Source organism: Rhea pennata, chromosome 5, assembly GCF_028389875.1.
Source record: "Rhea pennata isolate bPtePen1 chromosome 5, bPtePen1.pri, whole genome shotgun sequence".
In the NCBI taxonomy this organism is placed as follows: Eukaryota; Metazoa; Chordata; class Aves; order Rheiformes; family Rheidae; genus Rhea; species Rhea pennata.
This window is the reverse complement of record NC_084667.1, coordinates 13,601,893-13,620,125: the sequence shown is the minus strand read 5'-3', so window position 1 is coordinate 13,620,125 and position 18,233 is coordinate 13,601,893. Positions and strand designations below refer to the sequence as shown.

Genomic DNA, 18,233 nt, shown 5'->3' with positions numbered 1-18,233 from the left:
TTACTTGTTAAAGATCTCTGGTGACTGTCTCTTTGGATTTGTCTTGTGACTTGTCATCATTTGGCTCTGCAAACTGAAACCTGGCAGATATCATTTGTGTCAAGGAGATGCCTTCTGTCATTCCCAGGGTAATCCATAGCTGGCCAACTGATAATTTTCCAAAAAGAAAACCAGTCTGCATCTAGTACTCAGTAGAGGTGTCTTATAAATAGGTACTCAGATCCATATACTCCATATATTCCATATAATATTCTGTCCACTCTGGGCACAATTCAGTTTATGTTGGGAAATGTAAACAGAGAGCAAGAAACATCTCTTACTGCTCCACTAGTCACAAGAGAAAAAGAAGAGCAGAAACTGGAAACCATAATGACCTGGGTTGCCTATCTTTGACAGAAAGATAGGAAGACTGACACTTGCAAGGCAAGAAGACTGGGACAGAGAGCTTTGTGGGGACAGAGACAGAGAACTGCTAGGGTGGGGAAGTGGCGTATGAGTGGGTAGGAGGTCTATTGAGGGGACAGGGGTTGGCCACGGGCTGAAGTTAAGAGTTTGGGACAAGTTGCTAAGGACACAGCAGACAGTGCAATTAGCCTGAGGACAAAGAGGAGCATTCACAACAGCTCTTCTAGCAGATGATTTAACCTAAATCACATTCCTGCTCTGTGTTTTTTTCTGTGTTGGTTACACTGACCAAGAGATACTAATCTCCAATGCCCTAAAGCTAGCCTTTGCAATTTTCCCCTGGAGACTACAACAGGCATCCTATGCAGGAACTAATAGTCATGTGGTTGGGCAGCTCACATGTACATATGCAAAAGAGTCTGAATCCAAATGACCTTTTTTTTCCTTCTCTTAGCTAATGAAATAATGAAAATCCAGGGTACATTAGATTTGCCTTCCAAAAAGGTATCAGTAATGGTTCCACAACATCCAGTGATTAAAAAAAAAAAAAAAAAAAAAAAAAAAAAAAAAAAAGGCATATATTCATTTGTTTAGTTTCCAGGCAGAGAGAAGTAGCTGTCCAAATCTGAAATGCATAGTCCTTTTCACTGTATTTACTTTTGGTTCTACCACTGGAAGTTAACTGTGTATGTGTGGATTATTACTCTTTAGAAAAGTGCTAGGTACTCTATCCACTATGAATGCGATGTATATTTCACAAACTGACAATGTCTTTCCCAGAAATAACCATGATTTAACCCTGCAAAATACTTTGCCTTCTGATACAATCTCACCCTAAGTATAGAAACCATCACCTCACCTAAAATCTGTTTAAATTGCAGGAAGATGGAGCACATTCTTGCTCTAGTTCTATTTTGGAAAACACATGATTGATGCTTTGATATAACTGCTTCAGGGTTTTATTCAGACATATGATTAAGACCTTTATGTATCATTGAGCAGGCTTTGTTCTGGCATTTCTTTAAGACTCAAAATGATAGGGCAGACTAGGAGTGTCTCATACTACTTCTGTTATTTCAGAAGAGTTGTCATTCTTCATGGTGATGCTCTTCCTCAGAGAAGAAAAAACATGATAGTGGTAAGGTTTATTCTGATTTAAATGTTTGGGAAGAAAAAATATTGGGATATAACAAAATCATCAATAAAAATATTCCAGAAAAAAATGTTTCTTTTGGAATAGATGGCAATCTCCTAACCATGCCACTGATGGATGCATCATTAATCTCAGTACACTGCAGTCTGTGTAACTGGTGTTTTATAACAGGCATATGGAGCTTAGGGTGTCCACTGGAGGAATTTAAGGGGGTATCATCACTATATGACACTGAAAATTTCAGCTGTGTGTTAATAATTTAAATTACAATTAATTTCTTAAATAGGTTAAAATGTGTTTCATTAGATGATGCTGAAAATGTAAAGGATTATCTTAGACTAAAAGTCACCTTGGACTTGAACTACTACAGTTTTAATGTACAGCATAAAAAGATCTGGACTCTTGTAATGTTATATGTAACTAAATGAAATTGGATCCAGTCTCTCCTGAAGTTGAGGTTATTGGTCTTGAGTGTACAGACTGCATAGGTTACCTGCAGATGGCACAGCCCAATTTTAAACCTACATTTTCACCTGTGTTAAATTTTCAATCCTGATTGTCACTGAAAGGAGCTGGGTAAGGTAAGGTAATATAAGAAACTGATACCAAGGTAACAGAACAGAGGTTGTGAAGAATCCATATCTGCACTAAGCACCATGTGTGCTGGGCTTTTCAAGAAAATAACCCAGCATTGCTCAAAATGGGATGTTTAGAAGCATCCTTTTTCAGAGAAATACCACATACAGTTTCACCACAGGGCTGAGACACTAATTAGGATCTGCAGTTTCCAAACAATCTCTCCCATGAAATATTTCCTTTCTTTCTCTATGGTCCAAGCTTGCAAACAAAGAGGATTTCCTGGCTTCTCACCAACAAGAAGCTAATTATAGACAGCTTGATAATGTCTGGCAATAATCTGATCAGCTGACTCCTAGTTCCTGCACTATCTTAATGAGATCAAAAGGGAACACTGAAGTGTACTGACAGTACAACTTCTCAGCCAGTGGCACTCTCATTTACTCCTCTCCATGTTCCAAAGAGGTCTAAATATGCCCGTATGTTCTGCATACAGGGAAATATGTAGAATATTAAAATCCAGACTGTATGACAGACTGTCTCGCTCTGTAGGGAGAGATTAATGCTAAATGAGGTGTGAATTCACAAATGTTTGGAGATCCCGGAGAGTGTCACCTCTTCCAAGCCACTGTCCACCTCTTCTCAGCCTGCCTCTCTGTTTGTAGACAGATTCTAACTGTTCCTCCCTGTTCTGCCTCCAGAAACATGTTTTACATCTGGTACATAGCACTGACTTCTTCACTTTCTGGCTGCTCCCAAGTCCTTTGTATCTCCTTCAGAAGACAGACTCCGACTTCATAGCACCAATTAGCTTTCCCAGGAGAGAGACTTTAGCAGTGAATGAAGTACACTGATACTTCAGCCATCAAGCAGGTTAAGAGGCAAGGCCAAGCAAAAATCTAAGGTAAGGAAGAAGACTGGAAAATCACATCTAGCAGTTCTCAAAGGAGTTGGTAAGTCTATGCACAGGCTTTTTGAGGCTGGCAACCCACCCTAGGACTCTGCCCTGCTGCCATCCTTTCTACTGCCTTGGAATGCACAGGGCTGATAAAAATGAGATAAGTAACAGCTAATGTGAGCTGTTAGAGCACATCTGTTTAATTTCAATCTGTGATAACGTGATCAGTCTTGAAGACAGAGGAGAAACAGTAGATGTTACATATCTTGACACTAGTCAAATGACAAATTCGACTGACATTTTCTTAAGCAAATTTTAGGAGAACTGTCTAAATGAATAGGCTTAATTTTGCTATGAAAGTGGAAGATAATATTAAGTAGGATTCTGCACTGATCAGTCCTAGACCCCATGGTATTCAGTATTTTCAATAAAGACCTAAATGGCAGAATACAGACTGCCTCTTCAATTTGCAGTAACACCAAGATGTGAAGAGCTAGAAGTATGCTGGAAGACAGGATTAGCGTTTTAAAGGACCCTCACAAATTGGAGTAGTATCCTGAAAAGAACAGGATGTAATGCAATAGGTGCAAGTAAAAGGTACTGTAATTAGACAGGGAAAATCCCACTGTGTAAGTAGAGGGGGAACAACTGGTTAGAGAGCAGTTCTGCAGAAAAGGATCTGGGGAGTGAACTAGATCACCAGCTGAAGTAAACATGTTTATACCATTATGAAGAAAACAAATGCATACTAGCATGTATGAAAAGAAGCATAGCTTGCAAAGCGTGAGAGCAACATGTCTGAGTTTGGATGCCAACCCTGAAAGAAAACGTGAAGAGTATCCACAGGAGGACTTTGGTAACGACAAGTGGTTTACAGAACACAACATATAAGCTCCCAGAAAGGGAAAACATGTTTACAGTGTTCATGTATGTAAAAACAAAAACTCTGTTTCGGAATATTCTTTTTATGAAGAACTTTCTAACAGTGAAGAAAGTGAAGCATTAGAACAGACTACATGGAAAAGTTGTGGAGGCGCCTAACTTTGGAATTCTTTAAGAGAAGCTTAAACAAACATTGCCTGGGGTATATATTATCTGTATCCTTGCACCATGCATGGGTAGGGATAAATGACTCTTGAATTCCTGTTCAGCTCTACGGTTCCATTACTGATGGTGCTGTAACACTCAATATGAATGGTTCTTGGTTCTTCCTGATAGCTGACCATTTATTGTCAATTCCTATCAAGAAATCTTATTGGAGAATGTCATTCTGAAGAAACAAAATTTGACATTTAAATATGTAATGACCTGAGTAAAAGCAGGCATGAATGCTCTCTGCCTCTGTGTGTTCACATTCCTGTATCTCAGACTTTCCTAACTTCTCAACAGGACAATTCTTCAGAAGTGTTCATTATTTCTAAATGATTCTTAAGACGCTTTTAGACAAGTTTGTGATAACTTACGTTTCTTTTCTCTATCAAAGCTTGAGATACAATACTTAATTTTCCTTCAAAGGGGCAAAGCTTTGGGATGCAAATAATTTCAGCAGTTTCCATCTGACCCTCATAGCTTCTGTTCATCTGCCTGGTTTTGAAAGTGTATTTTGGTCTACCAGTTCCTGTGGTTATGGGTCCTTCAAACTCAAAACAAAAGCTTACTGAAAATTTACAGCTAGGATAGAATTAAAGGACTAGTTTAAACATGGATATCAAGCAAATAAGAGTGCTTTCTGAAGCCAAAATCTACCTCCAGCTATGTACCAGCAAATCTTTACTCCACCAATATAAAGAGCTGGAGATCATCTTCAGATTGCATCTCCTGATTTCCATGCCTTTGATTTTTCCAACCAGGAGAGGTGGTAGCAAAGCCCAAGCAATTCACTGGCAGAGCAAGAATGTAAGTCAGCTTTTAACCACTAGATCATGTTGACTCTACAATCTCTGTAAACACTAGGACCTCCTGCTGCCACATTAGAATAGATGGGAGTAAAGTTGGTTCTTATTGTTGATCTGGCATGCTAAATCCCCTGGAGTCTTCCTCCTCTCTGACTTTATCTAGTAATTTTGACCTATCTTTAGCTTTTAAAATCAATACTCACCTAGTCCAGCTTAGATGAGTATTTTGCCTTTAATATGGCCTCAGGTATGTTTGGCCTTCAGATCTACTGTGCTGTTTGTTATTTATCTCACTGCCTTTTCCTTGCTATTTGCCTCTGTCAAGCTTTTCACCTCCTATTGTTTTCCTCTTACATTACTGCATCTACTTCACATGATACCCTTTCTTCTTCCAGCCTTTTGCTGCTAATGAAACCCACTGGTGAAATCTGGTCTCTTGAGTCATTTTTCACAAGGGAAAAGTACATAGAATTTTATCAGAGATCAGCAACATCAAATGGTGACAACCATCTGGTAAGTGCTTGCAGTTCAACAAAGTCTAACTCCAACACGTGCTATCACATTTTTTAATGATTGTTACCAGTGAAAAGTACTGGAAGTGCTATGCAGTGCAATTAAGGACCTATTGGGCCCAGCTGAGACAAGGAGAAGATTTGTGTATATAGGAAGATGCTTTGGAGGAAATGATGGGGACTCAGGCTGCCTTCTTCATCGAGGTGAGAAACCTCCTTTACTCATAGTGGTTCACTGAGCAAACAACTGATAGCAGCAATGTGAAATGCAGTTGCAACAGCTTGAAGGCTCTCAAGTGAAGTCACCGACAATTGTGTATGCTACAATTACCTCAAGCCTGGCTTACCACAGTGTGTTCAATTCAGAATGAAAGCTATCACTTTATCCCATACTATAAACAGGGCACGATGATGTGGCTGCCTAGTATCTCTGTGCAGTGCCCTGTGGTGGCTCACAGTTCACTGCCCAGTACATGTGAAACAGCTGACAATTACAGAGTCGGTGAAGGAATGGGGAGTGGCTGTCTCAGAGGCCACCTCCTTGGGCATTCGTGCCATGTCTAACTGAGAGTGACTGAAATGCTTTTGTTTTTTCTTGATCTCTCCCAAGTTGAAAAGTGTCTTACTAGCAAGACAGAGAGATCAAATGAGGAGGAACACTTATTGCATTAAAGTAACCCATTCATGCCTTTTATCCATATCCAACACAGCCCAGCACACTTTTATTTTAACTATATTTTCAAACAGAAGGAAATCTCTGTGACTTCTGTGGGAGGGATGGTGAGAACAGGAACTGACTGAATCAAAGAGGCAGAGGATGCCAGGGTTGACTCTTTTCTAAATACTTGGAGAGAGGTATAAATCAAAGCTCTCAAAACCATGTTTTCTTTAAAAATGCACTACATAAAATTACAAAGAGTGGTTTGTCAGAGCAACTAACCCTGGCTATCATCTGGCTGAGCACTGATATTTTGTGCAGGGTGAGCTTAAACCACTTTTTGTGTAATTAGGCCTCTGATGGCCCTTGCCTTTTTGCTCACTCTGTTTGCATCTCTATAAACTTAGCATTGAGACACCCATCTCTCCATCAAATCTAGTTAGGCATCAGGTTTTAAAGTTATTAAGAGGAGACTGACAGGCAGACCATACAAAACACACTTGCTTGACTCACTTCCTTTGAAAATCAGGCTAAAATGACTAAACTGAAGATAGAGAGACTCAATGCAGTATTTGCTTGATAAAGTCTGGGCTTGAACTGTGCAGGAGAATAAATTAGTCCTCTATCTTATAAGGTGTATTCTCCTTGATAGGAGCTGTGGCAAAGTGCTTCAGGTAAAGATGCTGGTCCATTCTCAAACCCTTCATAAACCACGTCTCTGCAATCCATTGCTGGCACTTGAAGAACAAGGTAGGACTGTATGTCCAAACTGAGGTATATGGAAGAGAGTTTCTATCCCAAGCAGGGAGCTTGTTGTCAGATACTAGGAACACAGGAATCTTTGTACTCAATCAGGCTGATAAGACAATACGCCCTATCTCAACTGTGTCTTTTCAGTTAAAGTAGGGAAGATGAAGGTATAGTACAAGAATTAAATGGTGGCTAAAGAAACAGAAATGGCTTCTGCTGACATGAGAAATAAAGATCTGTAAATAAAAATTACTAATAGAATTCCTCTGGAATTAATTTCAGAATTGTGCTTGTTTAGTGTTTTTGTTTATGCCCTTGATTGCAAAAGTAGGAGTGCTCTATTAATGGCCATGCAATTGAGATGTAATGTCAAAAAGGACGAGGATGACAATGTAATATAGAAAAAACTAAATAATCTGACAGACAACAGTAAATTATTTGGGATGGAAATGAGTAATAAAATATGTGAGATCATGGTCACTGGGAGTAGTAACAGGAATTTCTGCTCGAATTTTTGAGCTCATGAGCTGGAAAAAGCCAAATAGGAAAAGGATGTGAATATGCTAGCTAATCATAGGATGACTGAGTCATTTATGTGACATGGCCTTGTATAAGGAAATGAAAACCTCCAAGAACTTATTCATAAATCTAAAACAGTTAACAGCCTTTCTCAAGCATAAAAATGAAGTATTTGCTTTACAGTTTTTATCCTACTAATATAGCAGTGAATGTACTCCTTAGTTATGTGTCTAAGCCTTCTTTTCTAACCTTATTAGGTTCTTTAACTCAATGATACCTTCTGGCAGTGTGCTCCAAGTTAATCAGCTCTGGGTTTTAAAAATTATGTCCTATTCTTTTTTTAATTTAATTTATCCCCTCTCCCTCCCTCACCCCCCAAACTGCTAATGAAAGCTCCTAGGCTGCTTCAGTTTGAGTTCCATGATAGTACTTAGCAAATGTATGAAGGAAAATGAGTACATTTTCTTTATACTTCCAGTATAGGTGAGGATGTTTTGTGCCTCTGATTTCCTTGCAGCACGCATGTACTAGTGTTTCTTGAGCTGTTAATCACTGAAAATCATTTAAGAGGATAGTAATCTAGGATTGAATTACGCTAGTATTAAAAAAAACATGGTGACTGAAGAAGAAGTTGAGGCTTAACTTTGTACCCCACTGTCTGATGAGAGAATCTTTGGTATAAGTATGGGCCAGAGGCTCTGATTTTTTTCTGAAGAGTTACATAAGAAAAAGGTGCTTTTGCAAAGCAACGGCTAGTGCTGATTTATAGCAATGGATCTTCCAGGAACAGACCCCTTCCCTCATGTTTCTGCTTCTTCAAGATTAACTGGGTAATGTGATGAGCTCTCCAAAAAGCTCCTGTCTGACAGGGGCTAGAACCATTCCATTTATACTCTGAAAGAGTGGAAGATACTTGGACCTATTTACCTTCTCTGGCTCTGAATGCAAGAGTTGGGAGGAGAAATGTGAATCCCCACAGCTTCTTTTCTGCAGTTGCTTGGAAGATCATCATTTATCTTATAAGACACTTTTTCAATCAGAATGAATTTTTGAGTTAGATGGTCACTGTTGGGATAGCCCAGCATGTGTAGCAGTTTGTTAGCCACATCAGCCCAAGAAAGTCCACTAAGTACTAAGAATCTGACATAAATTTTCAAGTTCCAAGCACTTTGCTTTTAATTTGCTTCTGGGAGTAGGTTTCCTCTCCCACATACTATACTGGGGAATGTGCGGGGCAAAGCTACGCTCGTGCTTGTTTTCTATTCTACTCCATCTGCTTCAGGTAGCAGTAAACGGCTCTGCTGCCTGGAGTCAACAGCTACTTATGTCAAGCTGGGAAAAAAACTAAGATAAACAGGGTCCATCTGAGCTGATCTGAAATCATAGTCAATGTTAGGCTAAGCCTTAGAGAGGCATCAGATAGGTAGTGACTTTCTAGTGCTGCCTGATTAAGTTCTGCCAAGAGGAGCCTGAACCTTCTTGCTTTAGAGCACAAGATGACTTGCAAAATGGTAGTTACTGCACTTGAGTATGTGCAGGAAATGAGCCATTTAGATGTCTCTGATGTGGCCAAGCCAGAATAGCAGCAGAGGGGTAAAAAATGACAGTTGTAATCAGTCCATAACAGGACCTTTAGAATCAAAATTTGAGGCAAACTAGCTTGGTGGTTCTTTGCTGGCTGACCTAGCTGCTCTTTTCCAGCGGCTCCCAAGGAGCTAGATAGACAGCTAGATTAGCAGAGTTTTTGCTGCCTGCCACTCTGATATAAAAGGAGTTGCTGTTCTCATTGATGCAGAACAATCTACATGACAGACCCCTAAACTGGCAGCAAGGAAATGCAACAGACAGAGCTCCTGCTGAGGAAAGAAAGGGAAGGGAATATTGAGCAGTGACTAGGAAAGTATTTGCTTTAGTATGACAGAGATTTGACATGTCAAACATGGATGTGCTGGGGAAAGAGAAATGCTGTACAATCAGCATCCGACATTCTGCGTGGCTTATGTAGCAATGTAAGAATGGCTGTTTAATAGTAGCACTCCACCTAGGAACGCAGAGTTGCAGGTCCTGCCTTGCTGATGGTAAATATGAACGAATAGGGCTAAGATGTTATGATATAGTCAGGAGCTTGGGACACAGGACTTGCCAAACAATTCTGGGTTCTCTGGCAATGCAGATCCATAAACTGCCAGAGCTGCAAATAGCATAAGATTGCTTTTCCCCCTGACTCCTATTGGAAGACTGTTGCAGAACCATACTAAGGTGATGATTTGCACAGCCTAAAGTTTTAAACCTGAGCGCATGCTGCTTAATGCCCAAAGCTGTGATCATGACTACTCAGGACAAGGTTATGTTGAGATTCATACCTCTGATCATAAGAGTTGGTAATGTACAAAGATAAATGGCATACAAAGGGCATGAAGACATGGGATATGGTCACCTGTTTGCTCACATGATTTTGTAGACAGGTCCTTCTTTCTGTTGTACAAAAACTGGTAACCAGCATCAACTGACCGATTTTCTGTAGGTGTCACAGCAGAGATTGGTCTTGAGAAGAGTCAGGGAGAGATGGTCCAACCTGAACACACAAACCACAGGTAAAAGCAGTTTGAAGGAATCAAGCGCAGTGAGACATCAAGGGGCAGAGCCTGAGAACAAGGGAAATGAGGGGGTTCTGTCAGCCTCTCACTGACGGAACAGAGTAAGGGAAAGCCTTTGCCTGGGAGGTCGAGAAGTCTGATATGGCTGCATTGTAACTGGGAGAGTCAGCAGAGGAATTCAAAAGGGAAAGGACTGTGATGAGTGAGAGGAGGACAGTCGGAATGGACTGGAGCAGTGCCGTGATGTCAAAGAGTTGCTAAAAGAAGGCTGTTCTGGTAGGTATGTCTGTTGAGGAAGTGGAGGTGGACAAGCACTAATTCCGTACGCAGCCCTGACTCCAGAGCTGAGAAACATGATGGGAGAACTGGATACGTAGGACAAAGCCAAGGAGAAGCAGATGGTGCTATCTAGTCTATGAGCCTCAGGGTGATGACATGTCAGGAATTTCAGAGTGCGGAGAATAGAACGTATTTTGAAGTAGAGCATGACATTAGCTACTGGATAGTGACAGATGAGCTCTGGCAAGTCTAGCTATGACAGATGAAAATCATTGCTCCCAGCTGTCCCTCCTGCCAATGATTACAGCAGAGAGAAAATGTGACTGTGCCTAATTCACTTCCATGAATTGTTTTAGCACCATCTTCAGCAGTGTCCTAAAGTAAGAATGACTATACTGAGACACATCTATGTAGTCCAATTCTGTGTCCAATGATTGCTAATCACAGCTGCCTGGGAAAGAGTATAATAAGAGGGCAACGTAATACTGCATTACTACCATCCCTCAGCCTCAGAGACTGAGGCACAACTGAGTGTTCCTTGGCTGAACCTACCTTCATCAACAGTATCAGCAGATTCCAGAAACTGCACTGATTTGACAATCTTTGTTAAAGAAAATTAAGTAACACTCCAGGGCTCCAAAAGATTTACCTGCATTCATCTATCAATGTCCTAAATGTACTGTTTCCCATCCAAGATGCAATGCAGAAATGAACAAAAGGAGACAGAATCCTAAGCAGTCATTAGTAAAAACTTTATGTATGATGATAGTTAATAGTGACTTTTTCAAGGCATTTTTAACGCTCAGTATTAGTCATTGGTATGGTAACCTGCGTAAGCTGAAATCAAGATATATAAATGGCTGTTTATCTACATCACTGTTCCTCATCCATGAGAACTGAGAAGAAAGCAAGTATCCAGTAAATTTCCTCCAAACTTCATTATGAAATTTCTCCCTTCATTTTCTTTCCTCAGTTCCATACTCTTCTGTATGTTATTTTCTGACATATGGCACAGTGTCAAGAAACTGGGAGTTGGTAACATTTAAAGCTTTCCTTCTATTTAGCACCCTTTTCTTTTACTGTTCATTTCCTCACAACAGTTTCCTTCATCAGGTGTGCATTAGATCTCACACCCTAAAATCTTAATGTGACACCCTCTGATGACCCTTCATCCTTGGCACACCAGTCACACTGCTTATAGGACACTGATGAGGAACGGGGATGTGCTGTGGAATTTATAAGCAGTTTCAGGAGAAAGGCAGGAAAAAGGGGTCTGGAGCTGTGTTAGGTATTTCTGAGTCTGAGCTCAAATGAACAGCAGGAAGAGAAGGATGCTCCACCTGCTGAACTATGTAGAGGTGGCCCAGCTCCCAGAAAAGAAGGTAACCATGGAGCTCACTGGTGTTCTTAGTAATAGATTGGGAACCAGCTGTGATTTTCACATTAGGTTTTATCAAAGCAACTGAACCATCTCCAGCACAGTATTGATGAAGACCTGGGGAGGTGGAAGAGACTGTGACTCATTGTGGGACTCTTGCTGGAGGAAACTTCAGGACAGAACCTCAGAAGAGGACAGAGTAAAGCTGAGAGGGAGAGCTACTAAAAACCTCTCAGAAAACATATTAATGAGCATCTCACAGCAGAGAGCAATCATTAATCTTTGGGTAAACAAATTAATCATTGCCCTGTGTTCTTGAAGGGGCTTTGTGACTTTTGACATCTGCGGGTAAGCTGTAGCTAGACTCGGACAGATCTCAGTTCACCAAGACAACAGCTTTTCAGGGTGCTCTGGCAAGGGTTCTATTTATATCTTTGCAATATCCCTGCTTCTCCCTCATGCAAAGGCCATTAAATATAGGATAGAAAAAGCTGCTAAAAAGAAGAACTCTAGAGTTTAAGTTTTGTAAAGGCTTGGGGAGTACAGTGGCATATACACAGGAAAATGCGTCTCCTGCTTCAGCGAGAGAGATGCCATCAGCCATGTACCATTTAAACCAAGTTTGGAGGCAGTCTGCCATAATTTTCCCTCTTCCTCTCCCAAAGTCTGAAATTTTTTCCATCTCATCCCATTAATGCACAAAAGACTCCTGCCTCAATAAGGAGATCTTTGTTCTCCAAAATAAAAGGAAAAAGGTAAGTATAGAGTATTTCTACAGAGCAATTCATGGCAATGACTTCTAATCCTGTTTACTTTAATCAGGTGTGGGGAATGTCATTAAAATACTATGCATAGTCACTTGTCATATTGCCTGCAATTGCACCTATCTGGAGCAGTGTCTGCATCAGGCCTGTCAGCCAGACATTCCCATAGACTCTAGCTGGGTAGATGTATCTAAAATAAGAGTGTCAGGAGACTCTCACCTTGATAAGTGACAGTGCAGACCACATCCTGCTCTTATATGCTGCTGACTGTCTGCCTTTCACATTGCATGACACCCTTAGAGAGGGTGTTTTTTGTTGATGTAGCAGATTAAAAAACCTCACGTCAAGCAACAATCCAATATTGCTTTAACGCCCACCGAACCACGTGCCCTGGTAGAGTCTGTACTTGTAAACTGTTTATACAAGTTATATATAAGTATAATGGGATTTTAGAAGAGACTCCCTCTGAGGACTCCTGATAAACAGTTAGTGGAGACGAGTTACATCAGTTTTTCTGATGTTTAGTCATATTTTTACTTGGGTTAAGGCTACTTGTCTCAGTGGGACTAATCACCAAAGTCTGCGTAACTGCTGACTGTAGGGAGCAGTACCTATATGCTGATTTGGAACCCAAGGGTGCTCAGAGGTTCCTGTGCTACTGGAAGCGCCATGTTTTGTGACACTGACTTTTACATAATCATGAATGGTATCAGTGAAGATTTCTGCCAGAATAGAAGGCTGAACCTCATCATTCAAGCTGAGGACAGTTGCTAATGCTACATTTTGAAATACTCCGCAGGTATGTGTGCCCTCCTGCTTGGATTCCTACACTAAGCTAAATGCACTTGAATCAGTATATAAATGCATACTACATTTGACATTCAGGCAATTAACAAAACTTTCTAGCGTTCCCAAGAGGTGGTAAATGCAGATGGGTACACTGAGGCTCAAAGAAATGAAAGGATGTAATCAAGATGACAGTGTTAGCATGGAGAGGCAGGTTTAAAAATCTAGACCGCCCAGCACCTACTGCCATTCCTACTCCATAGCATTCTCTCTGGCTCTCTTTCTAGGTTTCTCTAGCCAGGACTAGCTCTAGCATTTCTGCATGCTTACACAAGCTTACAAACATTTGCTCATCACACTGTAACTTTCTGTCATAAGAAAAGCTTAAAACTATGCTTACCCTTAGTGTTTTGGTGCTTTACAAGTAGGACTTGTTTCTTTCTGCAGAGTAGAAATAGTTTTTTGATCCTGTAAACTGCTAGGCAGTAATGCTGAATAAAACCATTATTGCATTTAATATGAGTGGTAGTTGCATTTATAGTTGGTAAGTGATCCCTACCTGCATGCAGTTCATAAAGCATTTAAGATTCTTCTGGATAAAAGATGCTGTGTGAGTGGGAAGGAGACTAAAACATCAGAGGTATTTGTCCAGTTTGGTTTTCTGCATGCATTCTTCATATAGTCATCTTAAAAATAAAAACAAAAAAAACCTGACTCGTGGAAACGCAATTGATTGCACCTTTGGGATTGGATTGTGGTTCCTGCTTTCTATTTTCTTTTGGGCTGAGAGAGGCAAAAAGAGGTCAAGTGACTTCCTCCTTCCTCAAGGTCAGAGACAGTCAGTGCGTCACAAAGCAATGACTGTGTTTGCCCTGCCTCCATTCCACAGGACTCTAGGCTGTTGGTAGAATTTTTCTGTCCTAGCACTTTCTGGAAGCCTAGACCATACTGCTGTGCTCACATCTGATGACATTTATCAAAAAAACTAAGAGTAAAACGAAGGGGGTTTGACAGGCCTATGTAGTACAGCAGCACTGTACTTTGCAGATGCGAAGGTAAGTCCCTTTATGGACAAAATCTTGGAGCTTAAACTGAAGCCAGTTGGTACCTTGGTAAAAGAAATGTGAGCACTACCAGTAATGGCAGGCAGTGAAAAATCCTAGGCTGATAAAAAAAATAGAAGAATTTACAAACCAGCAGACGTAGAATTCTTTGAAATGAACTAAATCGCTGTGGGAGTGGCACAGAGCTCCAAAAGCTGGAACTTTAGGAAACACACCAACTATTGTGGGACTTTGACTAAGTATGAGTAGGTACTCCAGCTCATAGTACAAGGATTGCTTGTTGAAGGTGCTCTACAAAAGAAGCAGAACTAAACGAGAACTTGTGGATATGTTTGTGCCTAAATTTACATTCTATAAGGCAACAAATGGACTGACAACACTTTAGTGTTTGCCCACCTGTTCTTACTCAGGTAATCACTGTCGGATTAAATAAAACAATCAATCATCCCCAGTTGCACTGTTCATGTGCACAATCTTCACCCATAAGATTACTCCAAATCCCCTTTGGGTATACATTTCTTATCTGCTCATTTGTCTAAGAACATATTTAACTATACATGATGATCTCTACCTGGTATACTATCTCTAAATATGGAAGCGTGTGTGTGTGCGTGCATCTGTATTTACGATACAGAACATCTCCAAAAGGTGGAAGTGTGGCGGCCACTTGAAAAACGGCAGTTAAAAAGCAAAGTGGGCTTCTTAAATGCTAAGCTTAGACAGTAAGTGGAGGTGCTAACAGAACTCGATAACAAGGACATTCAGATGACAGTTGCAAATGCTACCGGGTACAAATCACAGCTAAGTCAAAAACTGCTTTCTGCAGAATTAACATGTACTGTCACTATGTTCCCTGCTCTGTGTAGATTTATTTATTTTAAAAACAGCTCTAGGCATCCATTCAGTGTTCAGAAGTAGAACTACTTACATCTCCTTTCTTCCCCGTGTTGAGTAACACTGACTTCTACTCAAACAGTATGCACTGAGCCCACTGCTAGAGCTCACTGTGTGAAGAAACTGGTGACTTGTGCTGGAACACACTGTAACCAAATAAAGTTCCACCGCGCCTTCCTCCTGAAGTGTCTTTGAGAAAGGTTTAGTAACTATTATGATAGTTCTTATGACTGTTCTTATGACAGTTTTTGTGATGAAAAGAAGGGAAAACGCCTTCTTTCCTTCTTCAGATGCTAATTCACAGAGCCTCCTGCTAGAATGGGAAGGTTGGAACAGGGCTAGTAGTAGCAACGCTGCAATTTCAGATTAACTGCACGCTCTGCTCTTCAATGAGCAGCACATTTTTTTTAATTGCTTACATTCTGACACTGCATCAAGACAAATGTGAAACCACACGTTTCCAAGATCTTTATAATATACTTCTACTGAAACATGTTACAATTGTCTGTACAAAATGATACCTTGACCTGTGAGGTTATCTCAGGAAATGCGCAGTTACAACTCCAGGGTTAATTATACCTCCTTGGTGTTCACACTGGTAAATTTAGGTAAAATCTGTTCAAATCTAGGTTAAAGATGGAGCACATGTTCTCCCACTGTCTGACTGCTACTGCTGACAAAATCAAATACAATCAGTAGTGAAAAAATTGCCTGCACAAACTAGAAACAGTGAATACAGAAGCTGGACAGTCACCATCATGCAGGACAACTCTGTCAGCACAAGTGTAAACATTTCTAGCAAGTGGAATTTGTGTATTCAGCAAAAGGTGCTATAGAAGCAAATCCCAGTTCCTCCCTCCCAATTTAATTGCTTTCTAGATACCATGTCATCTGAATCTCAGTACTGATAGCCAGAAGAGATACACCCTGTGAGCATTTTTTCAAACGGAGGAATACTCTAAGCTATACTGTTCATAGCATTACGAGGCTCTTCGCATAACCTTGACAATCTGAATGAGCCTTGACATATACAATGGATTTTAATGAACCTGAAGGTAGAAATTTTTAGAGGTAAAATTACAGCTGTGTGATAACGATACCAATGTGTAATCTCACCTGCCTTTCCTTCTATGCCTTTTACACAGTATTTTGAAGGAAGCATATTTGAAAATATGACAAAAGGAGCTTAAGCTGTGCCTTCTATTGCATCCCAATAACCACATTGAGAATAACAGATCTGCACAGATTAAAACAAAAGAAGATTCTGGCTTGGTGTTTTAAACCTTGTTTGCTTTATTCTCCCTCTCTGTTTTTTTTATACTAGACAACAGGAAACAAAGCTAACCGAATCAGCCTAGAAAGCCAAAAGCCAAGTGATCGTGACAGCTGACACACTAGCATCCTGATTTTTGCCATTTCTTTTTCCCTCAAGGATATCAAGGATAACGAGTGACCCTTCATCCTTCTAGGCAGCAGATCTCTATTAATTTTGTCAGTTTGTGCACCTTGCTCAGTTTATGAACACTATCTATTCTGTACATACCTAAGAACAAGGTTTTGTTTTAGAGATGCTTTCAGCTTGGAAAGAGGAAATCTGTGTGGTTTTGATGAACAAAAATAGCCTCTGATCCTGCAGTTCTTGCTTCAGCAAAGCTCCTTGAAGTCAACAGGAGTTCAGTCTCGGACTTCAGGATCAGACTATAAAGCAGTTTAACCCCCACCTTTACCCTCCACCTTCCCACAGCACTTGTTCAAAACAGATGGCAGGGAGTAAAGAGAGTAGTGATCAAATGTCTATGGCCACAGTGGTGGCTGGTGTCTAGCAACAAACCAGTAATATATTTGCTTTCCACTTTTACAGGTAAAAGAAAAAAAATCTTTTTACATCTTTTTACATCTAGTACTATTCGTAGCTATTGCAATGGCTCCCAAAGCCTTCCCTTTCCTTATAGCAACTATGATAAGACGGAATCTCTCTCTAATACTGCTAATTACAAGCACCACAACTGGAACTGTGGGGAAGGCACTGAAGGACATCTCGGGCTGAGAAGGAAAACGCTGCACGCGCAATCCAAGCCAGTGCACATGCTACAATTCCTGTTAGGTGCGAGCATCCCCCGTACACACACTACCTCATTACTCGTCTCCCGGGGGAGAGGGCGAGAGGATTAACGCGCGGCGGCTCAAGCAGCCCCTGGGAAGGGCTGCGGGGGCGCGGGGCTGCGGGGCTGCGGCCTCGCGGGGCGCGGTGTCCCCCGCGCTAGCGCAGGGAGCCTGGCACCGTGTCGCGCCCCTGAAACACTTCTGTGCCAAACCTGGAAAGGAAAATGAAGCAGAGAAATGCGGTAAAACGCGGCATGGAACGAAAGGGGCCGGAAAGCGGGACGGCGGCGCTCAGCGGAGGGGAAGGCGACGCTGGGGGGGCCCCGCCGCCCTCGCCCCCCGCCGGCAGCCGCGGCCCCGCTGACCTGCCAGGCTGTTGTAGCAGTCGACCTCGATGGCCTCCACCGCCTGCCTCTGCTCCTCGCTGAGCCCGGCGGCGGCGGCAGGGCGCTGCCCGCCCGGCTCCTGGCTCAGCAGCAGCGCCTTGAGCTCCAGCAGGGCGCGGTGGTACTTGCCGATGGCCTCCCTGAATTTCTTGTCCTTGTAGCACTGCGCCCCTTGGCTCTTGAAATCCAGCGCCCGCCCGATGAGCTCGCCCGGCTCCGCGCCGCCCGGTTCGGCGCTGCCCGCCGCCGCCCGCGGCTGGGCGCCCCCGGCGGGGCCGTGCCCATCGCCCGCCCCGCGGCTACCGGCGTTCAGCTTCCCCGCCGCCGGGCTCGCCCTCTCCATGGCCGCGGCGCCGCCCGGCTCCCGCGCCGCCCTACGCGGGCGATGCCGCGGCGCCCGGCGCCGCGCTCCCGCCCCTGCCGCCGCGCCGCGCTCCCGCGCCTCCGCCGCTCGCTCCCATCCTCCGGCGGCCGCCGCTCCTCCTCCTCCTCCTCCTCCTCTTCCTCCTCCCTCCGCAACCCGCGGGGCGCCCGCCTCCGCCCCGAGCCGCCTGCGGCGGGCACCGCGCCCCTCCAGCGCCCCGCGCAGCGCGGCGGCGGCGAGGCCGCGGCGTGA

General features: G+C 42.4%; 1 protein-coding gene across 1 annotated transcript in view; it reads right to left on the bottom strand.

Moving 5' to 3' along the window:
- Positions 1 to 17,960, bottom strand: part of TTC9 (tetratricopeptide repeat domain 9) — a 28,989-nt gene extending 11,029 nt beyond the window's left edge. The window contains exon 1 of the mRNA XM_062577074.1: positions 17,597 to 17,960. Within this exon, the coding sequence (XP_062433058.1) occupies positions 17,597 to 17,960 (364 nt within the window). The remainder of the gene's footprint in view (positions 1 to 17,596) is intronic.
- Positions 17,961 to 18,233: the final 273 nt, after the last annotated feature.